This window comes from Accipiter gentilis, chromosome 3 (genome assembly GCF_929443795.1).
Source record: "Accipiter gentilis chromosome 3, bAccGen1.1, whole genome shotgun sequence".
Classification (NCBI taxonomy): Eukaryota; Metazoa; Chordata; class Aves; order Accipitriformes; family Accipitridae; genus Astur; species Astur gentilis.
Window position 1 is genome coordinate 23614512 of NC_064882.1, and position 25027 is coordinate 23639538.

Sequence of the window (25027 nt, forward strand, 5' to 3'; positions counted from 1 at the left end):
ATTGAAGGCTAACATCAAAACAGAGGTTAATTAAAGCTGTCAAATGAGAGTGGCAGGTGTCCTTTGATGTCCGAGCAACAAGCACTTCCACTACCCTTCCAGTTGCAATAGACAAGTGACTACGGAGAAGACAATCAGTTGTATATCAGCAGTAAACAGAAGCAATGTTTTTTTACTTTTAGGCCAATCCTTGAAATCTTGTAATAAAGACATGTAATAGCAAAATGCTTGTAATTTAGTAAAACTTACACTAACAATTAGTGTAATAATTGACAAAATTAGTTAGGTAGGATTAGGCAAGTTTACCTGAAAACATTCAGCCTGACAGATAGATCCTGAATGAGTCTGTCTTTTGCCCTGTATGTTCTGGTCCTTCTATACCACTAGAATGAAACTGGAACTGAATTTATCTAATGTAGGCAGGTTATCTATTTTTTTCTCTGCATGCACTTTGTCTTAAAATAATATTGGTTGTCTTCTTAAACACAAATGATGAGTTTTATAGAGGTTAATTTAACTTGAGACTTACCCTAGAATCTCTGCAGTCCTAGAACTATGCATAGAAAAATAATTGTCATACATCCCCCATTTATTTCTCACAAAGATGGAGCTTCAAGACAGCTGATAAAATAATTAAATATGTTTGGAAGAATAGAAATACTTATCTTTTAGAGAAGTATCCTTGATCATAGCAAATCCTATTCATTGTGGTAATTTTTGTACTTTCACTAAAGCCTCCCTTGCACATAGTACTTCTCATGTACAAAATATACCCACATTCTTCCCAAATCATCTTGTCTTTTGTTTTGATGCTTTAATAGATGCTGTTAAGTATGCACTATATACCATTGACTAGCCAATCTCATTAGAGAGATTCTCTATCTAGATCTACCCAGAAAGTTAAAGAACAGCCTTACCCTTCATAAATAAAGAGGTTATGCTACTCTAAGCAGCTTGAAAGAGGCATTTATCAAAAGTCATATCTTTTTTGTCTATGCACTGAAAACTAACACAGTCAGCATACCATGCACTAAACTGGACTTTAAATATTTTTCACATTAACTGTGTTCATCTTAAAACATGGTGCACATCTTTCCAGACGAAAGAGAAAAAAAATGCACTACTCTGAATTGTATATTTAACATAAAATCAGTGACAGCAAAATCTGTTGTATATGATTCATTGGAAGGGGTAAAGCATACCTGACAGAACTTTATATATGCAGCCTACTCCCAGTGCCTTTCAGCTATTAGAACCCTACACAATGTTTGGCATAACTTCATAAATTCATACTGCTTCAGCTGTAAAAGCTGTGATGGATAGCTGAAGACTGTTGAGCTTGATCTAAAACAACAGGTTCATCTACAGAAAAAGACCTCTCTGACATTAAAATAAATATGGAAAGCTTTATAAACCACTCCTGTAAAAGTGGTTCAGTCTCTCCTTTAAGCCTAATCGGAAAAGCCAGTGAAGATATATCTTTTTTGCCAGCTTTACTGACTCTTGAAGAATCCTGAAAGCAATGCTTGTTCTAGCAACAGTAAAGAGAAGGCAGAGAGTAGTAAAACCACAATGACGCAGAGTCTCCTCAGGTTGCCACCGACCTCCAGCCTTTTCACACTCTAATACCTGTCATCCTAACTTGCCCTGGGTTTATGATACAAAACAGCAAAATGCAGATCAGAGCAGATAGTTCTCGACTGCTGCTGTGCTTTTCTAAGTCTTTCTAGGCCAGCCAATAATGCATGTGTGAGAAGTGCCAAGAATTAATTAATGGTGGCCTCCTTAAACAAGTAGTCCATACTTCTGTTGTGACAGTAATACAGTCATACCTTGTGGTTTCTAAACCCATCTTGCTATGAGGACTGGTCGTGAAAGATCCTTCTTTCCACTAATACTGAGTAATCACTGTTAATCTACAGTGCTGTATAGGGAAACATTTGGATGCAGTATAGCAAATGTACAGTGAGGAATATCAAGTATTTTAGAAAGAAGAAAAGAATACATTTGTTACTGAATCATGCATGTTAGGACAGCTAACATTATATTTTTGTTGTAAAGTAAAACATTATTTTTATACCCACAACAAAACATGGACCTGCAGAACTTTTCAAGCAATCTTCTAACAGCTTCATACGAGTCTTTTGCAGCTCAGGACTGTCCCATTCATCTGCTTCAACTCCCCAGTATAGGTCTATGACCTGGAAAATAGTATGTAACATTGTTACTTTAACATATGCCCTTTCTACCTATCAAATTAAAAATTAGATTTGTCAACATTTCATGTACTACTAAGCATTGCTTTGCAGTGCAGTAAAAGGCAATGAGGTCTATAACCAGTCCTTACACAGACTGGCAGGGTTTCCTTACATAAATAACAATTTAAGCCTCTTATTTTCCCTCCCAGATAGTCCCTCCTGGGACAGTCTCTCATTTCATATTAATATTTTTTTGCAGAGATTAGCATTACAAGATCTTGATTTGATGTAGTCTTTATTTGCTACTAGATTGCTTATAATAGATAAGTAAGAAGAATGACAAAAGCATTGATAAAATCCTGGCTCCATGGAAATTAATGGGAGTTTTGCTGTGGATCACAGTCAAGACCACAACTTGACAACCTGTGTCACTTGTATCCACAGGATGTAAACTCATTCTGTGCACATGGCTCAAAAGAAAGAGTATGTGTAGTTTTGTAATATCGTACTTCCTTTGTCAGCTGGTCTTTGTTACTTTGAAAGCAGAGATTGTATAGATATGCAGTGACAGACAGCTTGCTCTTCAGCCTTTTATCTGTAGCTAGACTCAGTTTTGTGATGGTAATTAGTTGCAAACAAACTCCTGGAAGAAACTGGAATATGGATGTTAAACTTATTTGAAGAAATTAAGTGATGAAGTGTGTTTTCACTACATATTTTAACTAGAAGGCTGAATTCTTACTGTGGAAAATTGAATTTAAAAGAATAGGGATCATATGTATGCATTTCTTTCAGAATAAAACTTCTGGTACATGCTACTACTCTCTCATTTATGCCGCTATTGATTGTTAATATCATGTATGTACCTTGAACAAAAAAAAAGGTCTAGTGAATAGTTAAAACAAAATTGAAATTGTATTAAGACATTAATATATTACAATATTGTTTATTGTAATATTATTTCTACTGTGGAAGCACTCTGCTGTTTCCACAAGAAACAGAACCACAAAACTAGCTGTTGTCTAAACAGATCATAAAATCAGCCTGAAGACCTAATATAAGAACTAATAATGCGTTGATGTAAAAGTAAAATTCACCAGTTTACAGGTGGTTAATCTCTTGGGAAATTTCTCATAACAATAAATGCCAAGGTTTAAGACCTAATCTAGAAGCATTTATGGCCATGTTTAGTTTTACCACCAAGAGTCTCGTTGGTTATTTCTTCCAGAAAAGTTTGGGACATGTGTCAGTGTTTGCTGGAGTAGGCACACTGTTGCCAAACACGAGAGGTAATGCACCACCTAACTGATGATGAGTGCAATAGCTCAATGTATAAAATGCATTATAGCTTACTTTCACTGCCAAGAAAATACACTTAATATCTTTATTTTTTTACAGAAACTCTGTTCTAAAATTTTGCTGGAACAAGCAGCTTCTGCTTTACAAAACTGCACCTCAAACAGCCTTCCTGTCTCCCTCATTTGCACTGATTTCTTCTCTGTCCTCTTCTCTTTTACTCTGATTAGGAAAAAAGTGTTCCCTTCTTCCTCTCTCCCTTCTGTTATTTATCTATATGACTTCATTATTGAACTTCACATTGTATTCAGCTGTCTGATTACATGAATGATGTATGATAGAGCTTAAGTATTCAAGTCATAAAATTAGAGCACCTCAGCGTACAGTCAAAAATATTTGAATTACTTATTGAATGAATTTATTGTGCTGCTCAAGTTCATCTGAAACATAAAAGCAATTTCTATTTTAATTAACTGTGCAGAAATCACGCTAACTCTGTAAATGTGAAGAGGAGATTCTCTGGAACAGCAGATATTGTAGGGGCTCAGTGGCTGCCTTCTGTGTGTTATAATGTTATAGGTTATTTTTATTGGGTAACACAATTTTGGCACATAGTAGCTTAACATGTTGTAACTTTGTCCTTCAAGAAGAAATATTTGAGCCATCAAACCTCTAAAGGCACCAAGAATTTCAAAGAGAGGCTTATCAGTTATTCTTTATGCTAGCTAAAATAAATAGGATTTACAAAATTAAAGAAACGGAACAAGAAGACAACTGTATCTGATGTTGAAGTATGTTTTCACTTATACTTGGAAAAACTGTGTGACAAACACCCACTCTAACTTTCAGTAAGGCTGCCAAGGTGAGATGACAACCAGTGCTCTGTGCGAGAGCTACTTACACACAGTGGACTGACACTGGTCTAGTTCACTTCCACAGTAGTCACCTAACAGAGACTTTTTGTTCATAATTCAGTGTTTCCTTTTGCTTATTTTAGCTTTTGTCCTACCAATCTTACAGTTTCACAGATTTTTCTAATGAAGTGAAAGAATTTTATTGCTTCCAAGTGCTTAAAAAAACACTAAAAAATTTCATTCATGCGAAATTCCACTTTCCTTCTAGTATATATCACATGGTGAAAATGTTTTGAAAGAGTTCATTGTTCCCAAGAAGAAAAGAGTATGCTGCTAATGAACTATGGTTAGTTATTCTTCAAAAATTTTCTATTACAACTACTTTCTTTAACATCTCTGTCCTCCCCTAGAAAAATACTGTATTTCAGGTACAAAACACCATACACTCTGGAAGTCTTTCTCAGCTTACTTGCTTTCTGTGTTCACCAATACCTGTTTTTCAGAAATATTTTCTCATTCAATGGAAGAGGAAGTCCATCGAGCAAACAAATTCATAGAGTGATTGAATATATTCAGTTCTGCTTCCACACACATGGTTGTTATGTTCCCTAACAGCTCCAACCAACTTGAGGGTGCCTGACAGACCTTATGCTTTGCAACAACTGAAACACTTAACAGTGCAGCCAGCCGTCTCAGTGGAAGCTGGAGCAATGAATGTACTCAAATGCATTTCATTTGGGTCATTATTTATCAGGAAGAGGGTGTCTTCAGGTCACCCGATATTATAGCACATTTGTGGTAGTCACATGCAAGGTAGTTCTTGTTTGGTCAGTAGAAGATTACATATCAGGATGAAAAGTTATGTGTTCTGCTCTGTGCAGGGAAATACAAATTTATCCCTGTATCTGAAAAGTACATAATATTGTCTTGACACCACTGCACTAAAAACTGTAGTCTTGATTTTGCATGCTAACCTAAGAAACTCAGTGTATCAGGAATGGAAAAGGCAAAAAAAAAAAAAAAAAAAAAAGTTTTGATAAAGTCTACCTCAGAGCTTCCTCCAAAATGCCTTACTACTTTCCCTAGCTAATTTTTTGTACAGGTTTTCCTACTTTGCTTCCACAGAAATGTGATAGCTTTCTAGCTGTTTTCAGAAATGTGTCAGTGGAGCTGTCTCTCAGACCTCATATCACATAAGGATGCTCCTAGTGTTGAAACTATGTAATAAAATAATTTGCTTCCATGAATATCAACTACAATAAATGTAATTATACCTCCTCTAGAGACGACATTACAATCCATTTGAAGAAAGACATGTTTCCTCTCACAAAAAATTCAGAGGATTATGATCTACTTGGAAGAGACATTTCCCCTTTGTCACTGAGATGTCTCCTCAAAGATGACTGAGAAATAAAGTTTATATTTTCCATTAGTATTACATGGTAGTAACAGGAAAAAAATGCTTTATTATTTAAATATCTTTTGCTATGCCTTGCATGTACCGCTGCAGCTGGGACTTCCCAATCAGCTGATGAGCTAGGACCTTGAGATGAAATTCTTTTATAGCCATAATCAAAAATCACTCTGGAATTTACCACCATGCAGATTCAGCAACTCCACTGTGACTCAGGGAATTAAACCCAAATATCCTAATTTAACAGCTTGTTATTTTGATTAAAAACCAGCTGCATGTGCATCAAGAATAATACACTGGGAGGAACAGGATGTTGCATAAAAGGCATTAGCTGTTTCCAAGTAAGCTACACTCTGAAGAGCTGAGGTTTTGGGGTCACTAAGATGGCAGGTTAATACTAGTATGTAAGGAAGGCTTGAGGATGTAGAACGAGAATTTTTGAAAAATTGAACAGTATTTCTACAACATCACACACTGTAATTGTTTCTGTTAGCAGAGAACCAGTTCCAGGCCTGCTGACATATATGGGACTTTACTGTATGACTTTACTGGACTGTGAATAGGATACACCTGACTTAAAAGTACCAGTGACTTCAACTGTGATGCCAAACTCATGTGTTTTAAGTCAAATGCAACTGTATTTATTACCAATTGGCTCTTACCAAAGATGTGGGTGGGTCTATGTCTTCCCTAACACAAAGGAAAACATGAACTGACCGAAGCAATGAGAATTTTACAATTGAAGTTAAAGGAAGCAAATTCCATAGTATATACTCACAATAGAAATGCTCCACATTCAATTTGTTTTGGTAATGAGTTTCAATATTCACCTGGTTAAACTATTTTCCACATTACAGTGCAAGACAAACCCATAGTTAGAGTAGATATAATTTAACAGTTATATGAATATACAGATGTTGCTACTCCAGTGATGATTACATTAAATTAAAAAAAGGTTGCATTAACTTAAGTATGGTTTCTAGAAGTACAACAGGGTAATTCAAATGTAACATTATTTCTTCTTAAATACTTTGAATATCTAATATAGAGGTGGTTTTATTAAGTTTCTAATGTGAAAGTTGTCAGTTTGTTGCCCTATTGCTTTTACCACCAGTGCAATGTGGCATTGTAAAACTGTGTGGTTTTCATCTATTTAGAATTTACCTCAAATCTGGCTGTAAAATAATTTAAGTACATCAGTTCAGTACAATTACATATGAAATACATTTTTTGGAATTTTCTATTTTACCAATGATATTTAAAAATGTTATCTGTTCTAAATAGAGTTATTTTCAAGAAAAGTAATGCGAGATTCAACACAAAAAAACCTACCTGAAATTCCAGCCCATAGTTCTCCCTGCAGAATTCTCTCAGCTTAGGATACACATGTTCTCTTAGGGCACTCCTTTCTGCTATTGTATCTGTATTGGGGAGAAAGATGTTACTAACAATATTTATATGAACTCTGTTCTTTTAGTCAGAGAGATGTATCACATAAAAAAGAGCCCTTAACACGCATCCACCACACCACCCACCCACCCCTAATGAAAATCAAGTGCTGGGATTTAATCTCCAAACTGTATATTGCACAAATACATAAATGTGTTTGATGTCCAACATTAGGCTTCATACACATCTTAATATTGCAGCATATTTCAATACAGTGCAACTGAATTAATTTTGTAATTCAGCAGTCTGAATTTATCAGTTTGGCTTCTATTTATTTTTCAGGAAGCTGAATTTTAGGAACTAGAAACACCATGGAACAAAGAGATATACCAAAGATAAAAGAGAGCTCTATACTTAGAAATAAGTCAATAACATGAATTAATGACACTGTGTGTCAAACACTATCACTTTCATCAGCATCTTTAATCTGATAGTATTTTAAAAGGAAAAAAGCTGTTAATAGCATTATTTATGGTATCTTTTGGTCCAGGTGATTCCTGCTATCACACTAAACACACAGTTTTGACATCATGTTATTCCTACCATGCAAAATTACATGTGTTTTGATAATGAAGTACAATATGGCAATGAGACCAAAATTGTTATTAAGTACTGTCTATCTAAGTTAATCTGAACACATTTCTATAAAACATACCAGTCAAGAAACATACTGTCAAATGTGAAGTAAATTTGGCTAGTAATGAAATCTTGTACAGGTAATAAATTTTATTGTCTTTCCCAATAAGAATATGTGATGGATTTTGCTAGGTCTAGATTGCCATCAGTGTTGACGGAGTTACGACACAGAGGGATGACACCATTGCTAAGTTATTTTCAAAAATAAAACTCAACTGCTGTAAACCACTAGGTCTGAGTGCCATGTGATGAAAAATAAAGTGTTAACTTATGAATGATGGAGAACATCTGCTGCAGTTAAAGCAATATTTGTATAACTGCACTGAAAAAACACAATAGGTTAAAACCGATTTAACAATCCCCATACTGTTGTAAACCAGATATATGTATGCACTCTAACAATGTTTTGTTTACCAGAGCCACAGCTGATATGTCTAAACCAGAGATCTGTTCATAGAATCATGGTCACAGATTTATAATATTTTTTATTTTGACAATCCTAAGAAAATGTGAAATCTGTAATTTAATTAAGTAAACCAAATTCGTAATACCCTTATTAATATTTGAATATACCTTTGAAATATTACACAAATGTGTGGTATAATTACCATTTATTTTTATAAACAGAAAGCAATCCAGAAGACCTCCAGAGAATTATTTCTTGTGAAATCTTCATCAAGGTAAAAAGGCTATACCACAAAAGCTCAAAAGTACAGCCATGAGCTTCATCCAATTTATCTGAATCACCACAGTTCTTCCTTCACAAACTTTTGATAGGGAAAAGAGTCAAAGGCATAGTAGTTTTTATAAAACATTCTCTTGAAGTGCAACAATATTATGTATTCATAATTTCACATTTTAAAATATATTAACTATGCTAATGTGTTCTGAAGACAATGGTCTAGAAGCATTAGTCAAGTCCTTGCTCCATTGCAAGCTTTCTATTTGACTGTGGGCACACCACTCAAGGTGAGATCATAAATCTGAAGTGCACAGCTTTTATATATCCAATTTGAACACTGCAAATAAGACAGACCCTGCTCTGGGCTACATTCAGAGGAGTGTGGCCTCACTCCCTCTCTCCTCACTTCCCTCTTGGGAAGTTATTACCCTCCTCTCCCTGGCACTGAAGAGGCTGCACCAGGAGTGCTGTGCCCAGCTCTGGGCACTGCAGATGAGGAGGGTCAGGAGGAAAGTGGAGAGGCTACTGAGATGGTCAGGGGCCAAGAGCACAAGGGAAGATTGAGGAATCTGGGCTTGTTTAGTCTGGTGAAGAGCAGAAGGGGGACCTAACCTCAGCCTACAACTACTTCTAAGGCACTTAAGAAGATGAGAGTGCCAAGCTCTTTGTGGCAGTGTCAGACAGTACAGCAAAGGCAACAACAATGTATTACAGCTTGGGAAGTTCAGGTTGGACACTAGGAGAAGCTCCTCTGTCCTTGGAGCATTTCAAGACTAGACAAGTTTATGGTTGACCAAGTTACTGCTGGCAGCACTTCAAGAGGGAGGTTAGCCCAGATGACCTCCTAAGTCCCCCTTGCAACCAGCAGTGATCCTGTCTCAGAAGATCCAGCAGGTTTGTCTTAGTCATCCAGGCCCCTCGTACAGTGCCTGGGAAGAGTTTTGCTACGGCGTGGGCCGGTGGGAACAAAAATGTAGACTAAAACAGCTGGTGCCAAGGACCCAATGTCTATGCCATATGTATTTCAGGGGATTTCAGGGGATTTTACTTTGGATTGGGCTCAACCCCCACAAACATTTGGAGTGCATTAAGTGAGATCCTGGAGTTATCTTCCTGTTTTTTGTCCAAAAGGAACCCAGTTCATGCATGCCAAGACTGCTCTATGATGTGAGTCCAAGTATATTAGAGAAGAGATTCACCTCAGAAGTGTACTCCAGATCTGGATGAATACAGACACATCCCACAGATATTCAGGAATGGAGTGCAAAATCCATTGCTCTCAGCCCAGAGCTGCCTGAGTTAATCCATAAGGAACAGAGGGATGGATGAGTTGCTCCCTCCTTAGGATCCACACTCATTTTCTATCACACTTTAGTGCCTAAGTCAACCTTTTCTTGCAGAATATAGTACACAGGTAACAAGGCTAATTAGCCAGAGGGTTGCACTGTGCTGACGCAGCAGTATTATTTTGACTCCAAAGCAACTTTTGTCAGTGCTGGCTTGGAGTCACTGTACTGCACAGTGTTGCTGTACTTTGTGATAAAATCTACCCGTGTACTTTGCTTCATTTGAAATACTTCACTTTTTTTTTTTTTTTTTTTTTTTTTACCTTCACAGTAACTGAGGCCCTTAGATCAGTCAGTGATAGAAGACTATATATTCTATATTCTTTGCCTTAACACTGGTTAATTTTGGCATGCAAGTCTACAAAAATACAGAGCACCATATCTTCACAATTGAGTAGAATAACCTCTGTTGAAAGCCAGCTTACTAAACAGTAAGCTAAAACAAAATTATTCTTGCCTCTCTAAATGGAAATTAATCATGAATACAGATTTGTTATTAAAGAAGAAACAATTCACAGTTACTGATTACAGTTACTTAAATTATCAGTGTGACAGTGGACAGAACAGTCCGCTAGGAAACTAGCTAAGTTGCAGGAACAAAAAAAATATTGGAAAAGGGCAGAAGTTAAGAGTTAAACGTGATTGAATGATAAATGGGAAATACATTGTCTGAGGTATACAACAGATAAAACCATATTCTGCTGCTTTCCATTTATGCCCATAGGATTTACACTGCAGAACCCCACTGGCTGTAGTTTTAGGACATAGTGCTATTCCCTACAGCATAACTTGTAGACTCTAGTTCAGAAAATGAAACAACACACTGCAAGAGTAGTGCTACATTTCTGATACTGTATTAAATGAAATAGAAAGAGAGAAAACATTCTTTCAGCTAGAACTGTGTTCTGGATAAGACACTCAGCATACCCATCCTGTATTTTTATTCCTACCTCCAAATCTAATGGAATGGAATGAGTCTGGTGCTTATATTAATGAATTATAACAATCCCTCTATTTGTAGTAAGTTGTGAAACTTCAAGGAAACAGAAATGCATATAGTTAAGATGAACTACAGTAATTAGTATGGATGGCAGATAAGCTGGTTTAATTAAATAAAATCTAACCTGATTTACAGTGACAGCAAGTCTGTGAAGCTGGCAGATCCTAACAAAAATGTCACACAGGCAAATTCCACCTTCCAGGCTGCTGCTGCAGATGAATGGATTAACTAAATGACATTCTTCTAGCAGCCATAATGAGACAGTGGCTGTGAGATGAGCTTTATACACCTCCTAATGTTAATTCTGATACTCTGAAATCCAAATGATAGTCCATAATAAAGTGTGGGAATGAAACTACATCTGCAAAAACATAAGACAAAACTTAAAAAAACCAAACCCAACCCTAAACTTGTGTCCAGTATTTAAATGAAACCAAAACCCAACACTGTCTTGAGCAAGACAGTGACTTGCTGAACACACACCTTCCATACAAGTGCTAACTCTTGCAGATGGTTGCCTCCTAAGCCAGTCCATAACCACACCATCCTGCCCACCCCTGCGCTTTGAACTGACTGAGAATGCCATCGCAGCCCTCCCTCTCCCCAGCGTAATGCTGAAGACTTGACTGAATTAGCCACATATGCATTTACAGCCTTTCTGCCAAATAATAGGCAATCGCTGTTTAAACACGACTGTGTGAAGTGTGATTTCTGAAGGCTTGTAGCTCAGTCAAATCACTGCCAGTTTTGATTAGAGTACTCCAAGGTGCTACTTCTCAGCGTGAACTATTTCCATGCCAAAGTCTGACCTTCAAACACAAGCTGTTCTGCTATTAAAGTCACTTATTTTATTTTTAATAGGGAGAAGTACATTTTACGTTCTTGTGTTAGTAAACAGATGATGTGTATTTACAAACAGTTGCCAAACATTAATCTCTGGGATAAAATAAGTCATGGAAAATAGACTAGTTGAAGAAAATTTCAAAATGTATATACAAGTGAACAGTTAACACAGAAGCCCAATGGAAATCACCTATTTTCAAGCACCAGTTATTGTGCCCTAAGACCAAGCCGTTCCTCTTCTTGCTGGTGGTTGTACTGGTCTGAGTTCAGCCACAGTGATGAGAATGGCTCTTTCATGTTCATGGGCTGGAGTCACACCACAACTTGTATTCAACCGAGGCTCGACAAAGATGAATAAGGAGGTTGCTCAGCCCCATCCTGTTATCATGTGTTGCACAGGGGGTGCCAATGTGGGGACAGTAAGCCCTGCTTGACTATCCTCAAAGGAGCAGTGCATTCAAGCTGAGAGTCTGTTCACAGAAATGTAACCTGTGAGTAACCTTACCCAAGCACAATGCAAGCTAAGGCCCTCAAGCAGGGGAAAGTCCTAAGCAGGGAGGGTGTTTGCACTGCCAGTTTGACTGACAGAGGAATGCTGCATTACCCAGCTCGAAGGAACCGGCAGGAAAATTGTTGACTGACATAACAGGCTGAGGCAGGCAGCTGAACCTAGAAGGACCAAGGCAGAAAAAGAAGAACAAAGCTGCCCTTGCAGCTGTTCAAGGTACCACAGAAACGAACTCTGGGGTCACAGAGCTGCCTGCAGGTTTCATCTCCAGCCCGTCACCCAGGAAAGAGCTGCTCCTTGTACGCACAGAAGAAACAATTTCTGTATCACCTCCCTGTGCTTGGTGTTCCCATGCTTTGCAGTGGGTCAGGACAGAGGCTGGCTGGGGGTCTTGACCTCACCTCTTTCCACAGGCTACTTCTCTGCTAGCTTAGTCTCCTGTACAAATGCACACAGATATGTTTATTACCACATAATGTTGGAGTCTTCTGTGCGATTATGGAGCTCTGAGGCCCTGCATGAGCATAGAGTATCTTCTAATCTAGTCCTGAATGGGTATCCACGAAGATACCCAGCTATTTGCTTCCTCCAGGTATTCTAAATGCTTAGATTTGCTGGATGGATAGGACAGATTCTTGCCATGGGATTTTTTTAATGCATTGCAATCATAAAAAATGTGGGTATTTTACACCCATTGCCTGCTAACTGCAGTAGGAATTTCTGTACTTGAATTGTCTAAGGATATGATGCAAATAAGGTTAAAAATTACTTAGCAGCAATACCAAGTAAGGAAGTGGCTGCCAAACCTCTTAATTCTAGTATGTTCTTGTCACATAAGACTATTCAACCGAATTATTCCTTTTAAACTATCTTTTTTTACTAATAATGCACAATAGCATTGTATATTACCCCTGATACTAAAAGCTTTGAATACTAGTAGGTAACAAATGTCCCTAAATATTATGGAAACCTTGTCTCTGAAAATAATACCAGAATAATAAGTCATTTGCCTTTCTATAGTGCCTTTCATCTGAGAATCTCAGAGCACTTTGAATCATGTAGCTGGTATGACAGGGAAAAATGACTTGAGCTACCCAGTGCCCTTGCCTTCCTAGAAAACTAACTGCATAGACTCTCTTGTAATTTCCTTCCCTTGGGGTTTCTGTGATTAGAAAGCATTAGAATAAGCATCCAAAGCTCCCCAAGACTCTTTTTAGAGAATGGGAACAGATTGGTCTGGGTCACTTCTTCCAATGTGCCCTCCCTGAACAACACCGCCAATCTTCAGGTGTCTACTGGCTCTCTAAAAAGGCAAATGAGAAACTGGACAGACTGAAGACCATTCGTTAACTAAACTAAAACTCACAACTGACTGTAACCCTCCAAATAAATTCTGACTAGCAAAATACTGCAACATTACTGTGATGTACACAGCTGCGTGTCCTCACCCAGCCTGATGGTGGGAGCTCCCTCACAGGATGTGCAGAAAGTGTGTGCGACTGTGCTGGACTAAGGAGGACCTAGATTGCAGTCCTTCAGCTCAGAGGTTAGTGCTCTAGCCACCAGGATATTGCAGGGTAACACTGCTGGCATGTCCCTCTCCTCAACCGTCTCAGTTCTTAAAAAAATAAATACAACAACAGTGGGCTGAGCATTTGAGCCCAAAGGAATGGCTGCTTGGCCTGAAAATCAGAAGAAATAACAGAAAATTACATTAAAATAGTAAGTAATCCTGAAATGTGTCTCTCAGTTGTGAAGAAATGACAGGATGTGACTACAAATTTGTGGTCTACACCAGAACATTTAAACAAACATATTTTTAAAACAAAAGACCTAACTATCTGATGCAGGATTCAAAATGTAGGGCATAATTATAAGCCTAAAACTCCTAGTTGCAGCAATTAGCTCTTCTTTTGTAGCCCCAAATCAAACAATATCCAATTTAAAATGAGGCGTAGTTTTAAAACGTGCTTCTGTGAAATGTTCCCTACTGTCAGTTCTGTAAGATGACAAATTTAAAACAACACAGATAGAATATGCATTTATTATTTTTTTAATTATAATGCTTAATAGCTGGCCACATTTCACAGTGACATCTTTCTTAGAAAATACCCTGCATCTTGACTGTTAATATGATTAACTAGTGCCACCTATTGGCTTAACGATAACACCCAGTTGTCAATTTGTATACATAAAAAAATGAAGCATCTAGTAAGATCAATGGGGCCAAGACTCATGTTAAAATACAGAATTTTTGGGAAATATCAGTATGGAAATGACACAGAAGGGAAAAGAAGTTCCTGTATCTAAATATCAAAAGACTTTTGATTATTCACACATGACTCTGTTCCCAATTTAAAACAAAGGTTGGTTGCTGAGAGCTCTGAGTTTTATTATGCGTACAATATGCTTACATGAAACAAATTTGGATTCTGATCCAAAGGCTGGTGAAGTTAATGGAAAGATCTGTTAATCTCAGTAGATCTGAAATGAAGTTCTATATTTGCGGCACGTATTGAAATCCAGTACTTTTTGATACCTTACTGACTTCCACAGAGTTTAGATGAAATCCTCCAGCCCATAAATAAATAAATAATCAAACACTACATACTTATTAAATCTAGAGGGTAGGGTATGGATGAGGACTCTGAAGCGGAATTTTATCTCATAATGTATCCTAATAACAAACCTCACATTACCTCTTGGGAAAACCTCACCCTTACATGTAGATGTTCTTAAAGAAAAAAGAATAGCTAGGTTGACTTGGAATTGTTTCCCAATTCTGCAGATAGTCCCTAGATTGCAGCTTGGGTGCCTAGGTGTCCTTGCATCCCTTGACTGTGATTTGTGACAAACACTGCAAATGCAAACGCATCTCCATGCAAATGCCAATGCACAGTGGGAGCTTTAGTGGCACCATGGGTTGAAGGCAGAATCTCTACAGGGAGAGAATTTTGCATTCTGCAAACTGCACAAGTGGAAGTATTCAACAAAATCTAATTCTTTCATTCAATAAAGCAAACTAGGAAAAGCTCTTGAAAACATGATGATTTACAAACAATTATTGTCATACAATTAAATGATGTGACAGGAGAAACTGAAGACACAGTACGTTTAGAGACACCAAAATTAAGTCTGAAAATTATCTCTGCAGAACACCAAAGCTTATTACAGCTAAGCACTGGAAAACGGCAAAGCCTGCAAGGATAAGAATTTGCAACTATAATCAAAATTAACGTGAAAGAAAAACTTATTTTGAAATCTAAAAGAGGACTTCTGGGTGAGCTGTGCAAAAAAGCATAACAGAAAACATAAAAAGGGCCAGTGCAGTAAAAAAGATACATGCAAAAATCCTACTAATTCATCTAGAGGTGTCAACTCACACTTCAAAAAATTACGGAATTACCTAGAAAGCAGAAAAATAGCTGTACAACACTGGAAAATATTTTTAACAATTAAGTTGTATGTATTGCAGTGGCTTTACTGGTTTTTTTCTGACATCACTAGAGCAAAGAGAAAACAATCAGGGTATGTTACTAAAGCACTTGAGGCAATGAGGCAGTGGCAATCAATAAAGCAACGGGATGTCACAGACACTCTGCCTCCTAACTGAACTGCAGATTCAAGAGCCGGAAGCAAATGAAGTAGTATGTTGGAGGCTTTGAGAAGGCAGAAAGCAGAGGCAAGCCATAAAAAGCCACGGGAAAGCAAGGCTTGTAAAAGCACACGTGTATTTCACAGTACAGGCTGGTGCAGGCTCATTAAATACACCTTGTTGTGAAGAAATTACAATAAACACACCTATGTGACTTTACATCTGGCAGCGCTGCAAAGCTATTGAAGAGCTCTGCAAGCACTGTTTGCTCTCAGGTAAAGTTGCCCTTCCCTTCTCTAAACGTTCTATTTAAGTTCATAAGTCACAAAGTTCTAATCCAGGTCGTATTCTTCCTTAAGTAACTTTGGTAGAACATGGCCACGGTTTGGGTCACTGCAAAACTCCTGAAGTCAGTCGGGCCAGATGGAAAAGCATGACTGATAAATGTAGCCTATTGTATGGGCTTCAAGGGAAAGATGTGAAGGCTTTTACGCCAGAAGATGAAAAAGTCTTGAACCTGACACTTGTGGGTGTGCAGAAACACCCACAGAAGAAGTGAGAGGTGCTGCTTGCTATCAGTGCAGTAAGTCTGCATCAACAAAGTAGGAGTTTTCTTTGCAACAGACTTTTTTTTTCTTGATGCTAAATGGAGAGGACTATTAAATAACATCACTGCACAGTCAGAATAGTTCTTGGCTGCTGTAGAAACAGTTATCAAAGATGAAGAAACTAAATGACAATCCCAGCAAAGGAGAGCAGCTGCAAGAGGGCATTAAGCCCAGAACAACGGGACTACGTGAGGGAGGGATGCCAGAAACTCAACCATGCCTTGCCTAAATAAGAGAATCTCCACTGATTTCTTACAGGACTATTTCACATACCAACAGACAACTTCTACTTAGCTATAACCACCCACTTGCAGGCACTGCAGTACAACAGTTTTTAAAACTGAGAATTCCAGGTGGGCTCTGTGCTAAAAGTCATTGAACATGACCAAATAATTTACAAAACTGGCTCATTTTGATGGATTATGTAATGTCTGAGAGGAAAACAGTGACTGACATGTAAAGGAAGAGTGATTTATCTTACCTCCGTTCTCCCTTACTCCTTCCAATTCTAATGATTCATCTAAGCATTATTTTTAGTGAAGATTATATAATCCAGTTGGAAAGGCCATTTTTAATAAATTCTACAATGTATCTGTTTTTATGAGTCAAATATTTTTCTGATGCCTTGATTTTACTAGATACTGTTTTCTTGTTCCAGATTTTATTAATTTCTTTGATTATATATATTAAGGTAATAGTAAATTTGCAGTTTAACAATCTTGAGGCATTAGTAATTGAAAAATGACAATACATGTTCCTGTCATTTGCTCCATTTGAGAAGCAGATGTACTTGGAACAACTGAGTTCAATTGCTCACAAATACCTTTCACAAGTGTGATACAGAAAATAATATTTGAAGAACTTCCAGAACTGGCATACCAATTTAATCAATCAGTGACTGAACTACAGACGGTCTTCCAAATTAGTACTTTCAAATGACTTTAGCCATCTTCCTCAACTCTTTGCTGTTATTTTCACAATAATGATACCCAATGAGTTAGAATTACCTTTAAGGGAGGATAAAGATCTTCTATGATGCTATACTCTGAACGGCAGTGTAGAAGATGGCTGAAAGGGTGGACTTGACTTCATTTCCTTTTCTTGCACTGCCAGACACTATCAGTCTTTCTCAGTGCCTGTGAAGGTATTTGTCCCTTTGCCAGAGAACAGATAAAAACATGTGCAAGCCATCTTTTACCTTCCACAACTACATACAGTTAACCACAACCGAATCCACGACTGAGGATCTCATTTCTTTTATTTGAAATTATTTTGATTTTACATAATGACTATGAGAAGCTGACTGTGGTATTAACACTGGAACAATATACCAGCAATGGAATTCCTCAATAGAATTATATAGTATTATACATGGTTGATTATAGAAAGTATAAAATAGAACATTCATAATGAAAACAGGTGGAGTGTAAGGATGTCATTTGCATTTTTAGCTCTGTTTTCTAAAGAAAGGAGGAATAAATGACGATCTGTGTCTTCTACATGTCTTTGGTTTTGAAAAAGATTTTAAACTCATTGACTGACATTAAACAAATCTGACCGAATGATATTAATCTGAAATATAATGAATATCCTACATGAGAATAACTCACCAGGTAAATAAGAGAAGTCCTGCAAATGAGTCTCCTCCTCCCATTCATAAATAAACCACCAAAGGAAAAGCTGTAACATGAGCTATTGGACAGTTCATAAATGCCTCATTTGCAGGAAAGCTTCACCTGAAACAAGCAGGCCTCTGCAGGACATACATCCATGGTAAAATAATCTTTATGGGGGTTTATTGCTTTATATTATCTATCTTTTGCATGGATGCATAGATCGGCTTTCTGACATGGTAAAAGGATGAAGAGGCAGAAACTGGATTTGAGAAATTTATGAATAATGACATACAGTAGTGAAAGTTACTGAAACTCATTCTATTGCAAGGAAATTTTCAGGGAAATCTTTTACCTTTGGTCATTATTATTGACTAATGAGCTTATTTTGTGTCTGTGTATGTTGCTGTAAGCACTACCCATTGTGTTTTCGAAGACATACTGCAGCAGTATGCCGTACAGTCTGTTTTCCTGTGTATTTTCTTAACTGGTTTGGAGACAGCTCATGAAGAACTAGACAATCTTCTGTCAGGAATGGCACAGATATGTTTGATCCTGCTTCAGGCAGGAGGACAGATCTGAAGGTCTCAAGAGGTCCCTTCCAGCCTCTGGATTCGCACAATATCTGGTCTGTGATTCGCACAATAACTGACTATTGAAATAACTGCCTAAGGTCCCTTGGACCTCTGTTATGGCCACATATACCTGGTTTAAATGGCATGTCATTTAACTCAATGGCACTCATTTTGATCACTTAATTCTTTATAATCCCATGTTGTAAATTACTTGCATTTCAAAGTAAATCATCATACAAACTTTGCTAGTGTCTTGATATACCAAATTAACGATCACATAAACAGGAATGTTTCAATAACTTCCTTCAAGAGCACTGCATAATTCTTCATCACGTTTAAATGCAATCCAATAAATGTATAAGCAAATCAAGACCACTCTCAAACAATAATATGATTTTATCATTCTCCTAGTATTTTCCAGCAACCACTCCTAAAAAGATCACTGCTCACTGCTCTCAGTATCTGAGCTATCAAAAATATTATAGGGTGGAAAATGAAGGAGAAAAATAGGAGTTTTCTTCAGAACAAATAACTTTGTCTTGCCAGAACAGTACAGACTATGAATCTAGCCATCAGGACTATTATCAAGTAAGAAAATATTTTTCTTCTGTTCCCCTTTTCTAGAATTTTTGGGGCCTTTATTAAACCACAGTAGGTACAAAAAAATAAAAAGAATAAGTCCTTCATTTTAAGAAAATCACTAATAAAGCAGTCATGCTTATGTTATGTTTGATTATGACAGTAAAGCAAGATCCTCTAGCTATGTCACGCTCGCGTAAGTAGGTGTGGAAAATTCTTGGTAATAAAATAACCCTTAGATTAGAGTCCTGCATGACACACTGCACTCCTTTAGATTAGACTCCATATCTTAGATTATTTGAACACGTCATTTCCTTATTTATTTCTTAGTATGGCTCCATTTTAATAAACCTATGGAAATAAGGACATTCAGATAACTAGGTCTTCACAGCTAACCTCTCTCTCCACAGACAGATAGACAAAAATCTATCATTACAATTATGGTTTTGGATAAAGTTACTTTTTTAGGGAGATCTGCTTTTAGTTACCCTACTCCATAGATATTTCCACTTTTGGTTTTTGAGACCTCTTCTTTGGCTGAATACGCATGGTCTTGTTCAAACAAAATTCCCACTTAAGTTAGGATTAGGCATTTGACTGCGCAATAATCTATCTCAAGACTTTGAAAGGTTCTTCTAAGTACCAAGACTCTTGACTAATTAGTAAAGCAACTAGATAAATTCATGGAACCAAAGGACCTCGCAGATTATTAAACACAAAGATACAATCTTTATAATTCTGTCCCGGGTGTAATCTCTTATTCTTTCATCATGCATCTGAAACTGCCAGGGTCAGAGAAGTAGTGGGCTCCTTTGGTCTAACTCACTAAGTCCAATCTTACTGCATTTGCTTCTTGTTTATCTTCATATAATAGCTGATGTGCCTAACTCTACAAATATGGATAACTCCTCTCATCTGAAAATATCAAACCCACATGGTTATTTGATGGTTCTCAAACCCTTAAAAGTAATCTTCATCTAATAAAATCCAGTCAGTGAGATTGCTTGTGAGTAAACACGGAGTGTAAGCTCAGGCAGTGTCAGGGCTTCTGTTACACATACTCTAAAGTGCCAGTCATTTCTTCCTACATTGCATGGCCAGGCATCAGTCTTGTACAACGCAAATAAACAATGCTAACTAACAGATAATGTATATTGGAGGATTTGCACAAGCCATTTATTTTGCCAATGATTTTTAACTTTGAACTTCTATATGCTTCTGAATGTCTATTTTGTACTTTTATGAAGTGCTGTAGCTTCTACAAAATGCAAATGCTCTTTAATAATACGAACACATCAAAGGGTCTAGGCTTCAGAAATGCCTGCCAATAGCAAACACTACAGTTGGGGAGCTCTCTGAAACTAAAGCTGTCCAGACAGGGCTCTTAGTCATTAATTCTCGTTTCATCTTAATGTTTTGTAAAATGTTACTAATTAGAGACTCTAAATAATAATTTTACAAAAAACATTGCTATGTATCATACATACACTATAACTACATATCTCAATACCTGATTGAGGTATCAGAGAGATGGAGGACAAAGCTGGAGATTTATAAAGCATAGGTGAGACTGCAAAGGTACTCAATTGCTAGAAGGGTGAAATGGACTCTATTAATAAACATTTTCAAGTGTTTAATCATACCACAGAGGCATGTTACTATACTGAAGACTGCAGCTGTGCCACCCCAAGCAAACACTAGGAGCAGGTTGGACATGAATATTTGTCAGGCTCTGACAATTTGAAATCTGATCTGTTTAGCTGTTTGATCAGTCCCAGTGACTGAAACTTAGCAACAGCATGACTGTGGATTAAATCCAGTGTGGAAGTCCTGCCATTTGCTAGTCTTTCCAGTTTGTGGCACCAAGTGTATTTTGAACAGCCTGATTAAATCTAGTCTGTAAAGGTGACTTTTTCTCTCTAGATGGAGATTCTGTACAAGAATGCCTGCAGCTGGTCAGGCATAAGGTCTGTCCAGCACAGTGCCTTGTCTCCAAAAATGGGCAATAGCAGATGCTTATAGAGGGAGTTTAAGGCCAAGTCAAACAAAGATAGAGGCAGGCATGCAAATATGGTGGTGATGGGGTGGCTTACAAGAGTTGTATGGGGTACATCTCCTTGTCAAACACAGCAGCATGCACATGGTACTCTGCACTGATTTGGGGCTTCCTCCTCTTTACGTTGCTACGCTCCTTGTTTTCAGCTACCTGTGATTTAGGACTACTCCCCTTTTGACTAAAGATTTTGTAAGTAAAAGCCTGCCTCTGATACAAAACCTAAATTAGTAAGAGTAGCATCAGGCCAGTGGAGTTATTTTAGAGTTGCACTGGCACAACCACGATTAAATCGGGTTCTCTAATTCTATCTATTATTATCCTTCTTTAATTAAAATTCCAGTAAGGGGATAAAACAGTTGTCTTGAATGGCACTGCCTATATTAAAACCTGCCAGATTTCTTTGTGTTCCATACACACGACGATCTATGACTACATTATATTTATACCTACCACCTTCAATATATTAAAACCTTAAATTACTGGTAGCTAAATATTACTAATGGATTATTACTGCAGCCTGAAAGGATATCTTATCATAAAATACTCTTTCAGCAGATGAAAATTCAAAGAAATTTCATTTGTTTCAGATGAAAAAAATTGCCGCTGTCCTCGTATCTTGAATTAGAGTTCAGTAACTCCTCGATCTAAAGTTTTCTCTCCATAATAAATATTTTAGAATTCTCCCAACAAAACTTGAAGTCTAATGTAGGATTTTCTCTTGTGTGTTTACACATCTGTGGACACATGCATGTGCCCACATAGTCATGTATGTAAGTTTCTTAAAAGGAGTTATTCCGCTGCGTAAGCTTAAGAGATAGGACGCCAGGTTATGTACCCTTTGTACTACACTGTTCTTACGCGGTTACACAAGCCCCCCACAGAATACACGTCATCTCCTTGAAACACAGCCTCGGAAATCCTCGTTAGTTTGCTGCACAGCAGACTGTTGCTCAGTTGAGAGGTCATCGCACTGCCCTTGATCAGGCAGGAAAGAAGCTCCCCTGTGTTGATGGGGGAAGGCACTGCAACGCTGCCTGCATGGTGCTGCCTCTCATTTCAAGCCAGGTCTTATACCTTGCTGAGGGAACGGTTCACAGTAAGGACTCGATTCAATACTGCTGCTGTCCATCATCTAACATATTATTTGAGAAATTAATATCACTTGGAATTTGCGCAAGCGTTTCACTGTCCCTCACTGTACTTAGAAACTGTGTCGAGTGTACAGGGACTGCAAACTCCTGTTTGACTGCCATTGAAAGGATGACCACTTTACACAAGAACAAGGCACGCTCTGGTGTCCTATGCACATCTTGACTGCTCTGTATTTCTAGTTTAATGAAAAGATGCATGCATACATAAACTGCAATATATGGAACCCGTCTAGCATGCAAATACACATAACAAATAAAGCAATATTTGCAAAGTTAAAAAGGAAGAAAAGAAATTGTAGGTTCTGCTCTGTTTTAATATTATTTCTTCAATGCTAAGAAAAACAGCCATAGAACCTAAACTGCGGGTCCATACAACCCCAAATGTTTACTTGTGAATAAAATCTAAACTCCTCTGTAAAGCTTTTACTTTTACAAGAGCGTTTAACAAAACCTAGGTTGTTCTTCAGTAATGCTAGAATTACAACCTTGAGCGATGCCCTTTGAACATAAATCACTCAGTTCTCAAAAGAGGTCCTAACAGCAAGTTTGAAAATAGTCTGTGACAGTGTAGCTTGAGTTTTATACATCCATTTATACCATTTTATGTAGTTTATACTACTTTATATAATTTGTGTGTATGTGTGTGCATGCACACTACAGACACATATATAAAAATTATAGACAAATACAAATTTCATAACATTTTTTAAAACTAAAAAAGAATGGTCATGTGGTTAAAAATTTTAAGTGCTGTTTTTTAAGTAGATAGGGTAAATACCTAATCCAAACTTTTGGAGCTGATAATTCCAGATGCTGCTTAGTGGGAAGGTGACTGGGTTTCAGGTAATTTTGCTTATTTCCAAGTATCAAGAAGAAAGAACAAAACCAACAAACTAAATAGCTTGCTGTTTTACTAACACCCCCCCGCCCCCCACCTCTTGACCTTAATCTTGTTCCCCTTGAAAATGAAACAAAAGTTTTCAGTGTTTCCACTTGCATATTTGGTACATTTAGAGCAAAACCTTAGCCCAGCCGCCAGGCTGCATAAGCAAAGAGTCCACAAAAAGAACAGGGGGACAAGAAGAGCACTTCTTTACATACAGTTTATCAATAGTTTCTCAAGTTTATCTGTCCGGCAGAATAAACTTCAATTCAGTCTCCATCCTAGCCCAAAACAATCTTATTTCCTCTAACAGGAACAAAGGCTTGAGAATCTGCTCAGCAAAACATCATCTCATACTGGTTCTGCTTGAGATCTACCAGCTCTGCCTTGCAAAAAAAGTTAAAGCCTACATGAGACTCGGTCATACAGTCTCAAGGAGAGTCAGATCTTGCTTTCTGCTCAACCACACCAACAACAGAGTTGTTCTGTGGCATAAGAGGAAAGAGAAGACTTCACATAGAGGCAGAAATACTGAAGATGGCAGGCTTCTCTCCAACCTAATAAACTGTAGGTATATCTGACCTCTGGGCCTCCTGAAGTAAGACATATTTCAAATCAAGGCCCATACCAAACCCAGGTACTTGAACCATGTTGCTTTCCCAAACTCTGAGATATTCAACTTTATCTCTAAAACTATTGAACTTTTTTTTTTTTTTTTTTACCAAGTGTAGCTTGGTTTGTAGCTCTTAAACACTACAGTGATGTGCGTCACGTAAAACCATAAATAGGTACAAAGTTAGGTAACCAGAACTAACACTTAGCATAAAAAAAGTCCTGAAGTTATTTGTCTGCACATCTCCGCAACACCTCCCTTGCAATTTCATACACTTGAACATCTGTGTTGTCCTTTAGCTAAGGAATAAATTCCACCCAGATTATATAAAATTGTCTTTATAAAAAGATCTTCATGCAATGTATCCAAGTAGGGACACCATATGGTATTTTGGGGCTGGCCAAAAAGGACCATCATTAACTAAGCATTATTCTGGGTTTTAAGTATTTTTCCACATTAACATTTCCTCAATGATATTTTTCTTAAGACAAACAACATTTCAAGTAAAAATAATATAATACACCTGGAACATGCTAAGAATGAAAAATTATACCTTTCTCTTATCACATATGGCAATAACTTTATAATTAAAGCAATCATAATTCATCTGTTATGAGTTATCCACCCTCATGTTCAGTAGCACTAAACTACAAATGCATACAACTTTTTTTTCTTTCACATGTACATCAACAAGCATAGAAATACATATAATTCCAGCAAAGCAGCCTACAACAACGGGTCCGAACAAAAACATTGGTAAGACCCATTTCTGCAACCATTATTTATAGGAATAATCCTTTTCTAGTCAGCAAAACTAACTGCAGGTGAGATTTTTGCTTTATGTATCAGGAGAAAATATGTAAATTGAGCATCAAACATTTGTACTTTATTAGAATTAAGTGTTTTTCAAATGAATACAATGTTCTGGATGATGCATGTCAATGGAAATAAACTAAGTTAGAAAAACTGTATAACTCAAGAAAACTCAAACTCATTCCATAGTGTAAGACACGGAAATGTCACTCAGGCAATCTGTGGAGAAACTGGTGAGGTTCCAACTGTACAGCTTAGTTTTATACCGTCCTTGTACAACAGAGGCATTAAAGTGGTGGTAATACTGGTAGTGTC

The 25027-nt window shown here is 37.3% G+C and overlaps 1 protein-coding gene across 3 annotated transcripts in view; it reads right to left on the reverse strand.

Annotated features, from left to right (window-relative positions):
* Positions 1-25027, reverse strand: part of NWD2 (NACHT and WD repeat domain containing 2) — a 57627-nt gene that overhangs the window by 28418 nt on the left and 4182 nt on the right. The window contains exons 2-3 of one of the 3 annotated variants that reach the window (XM_049794979.1): positions 7095-7183; positions 2085-2201 (exon numbers count right to left, since the gene is read on the reverse strand). In XM_049794979.1, coding sequence (XP_049650936.1) covers positions 2085-2201; positions 7095-7183 — 206 coding nt within the window. Of the gene's footprint in view, positions 1-2080; positions 2208-7094; positions 7184-25027 lie in introns of those variants that run through there. The other 2 variants (XM_049794988.1, XM_049794998.1) reach the window with 2 other exon arrangements.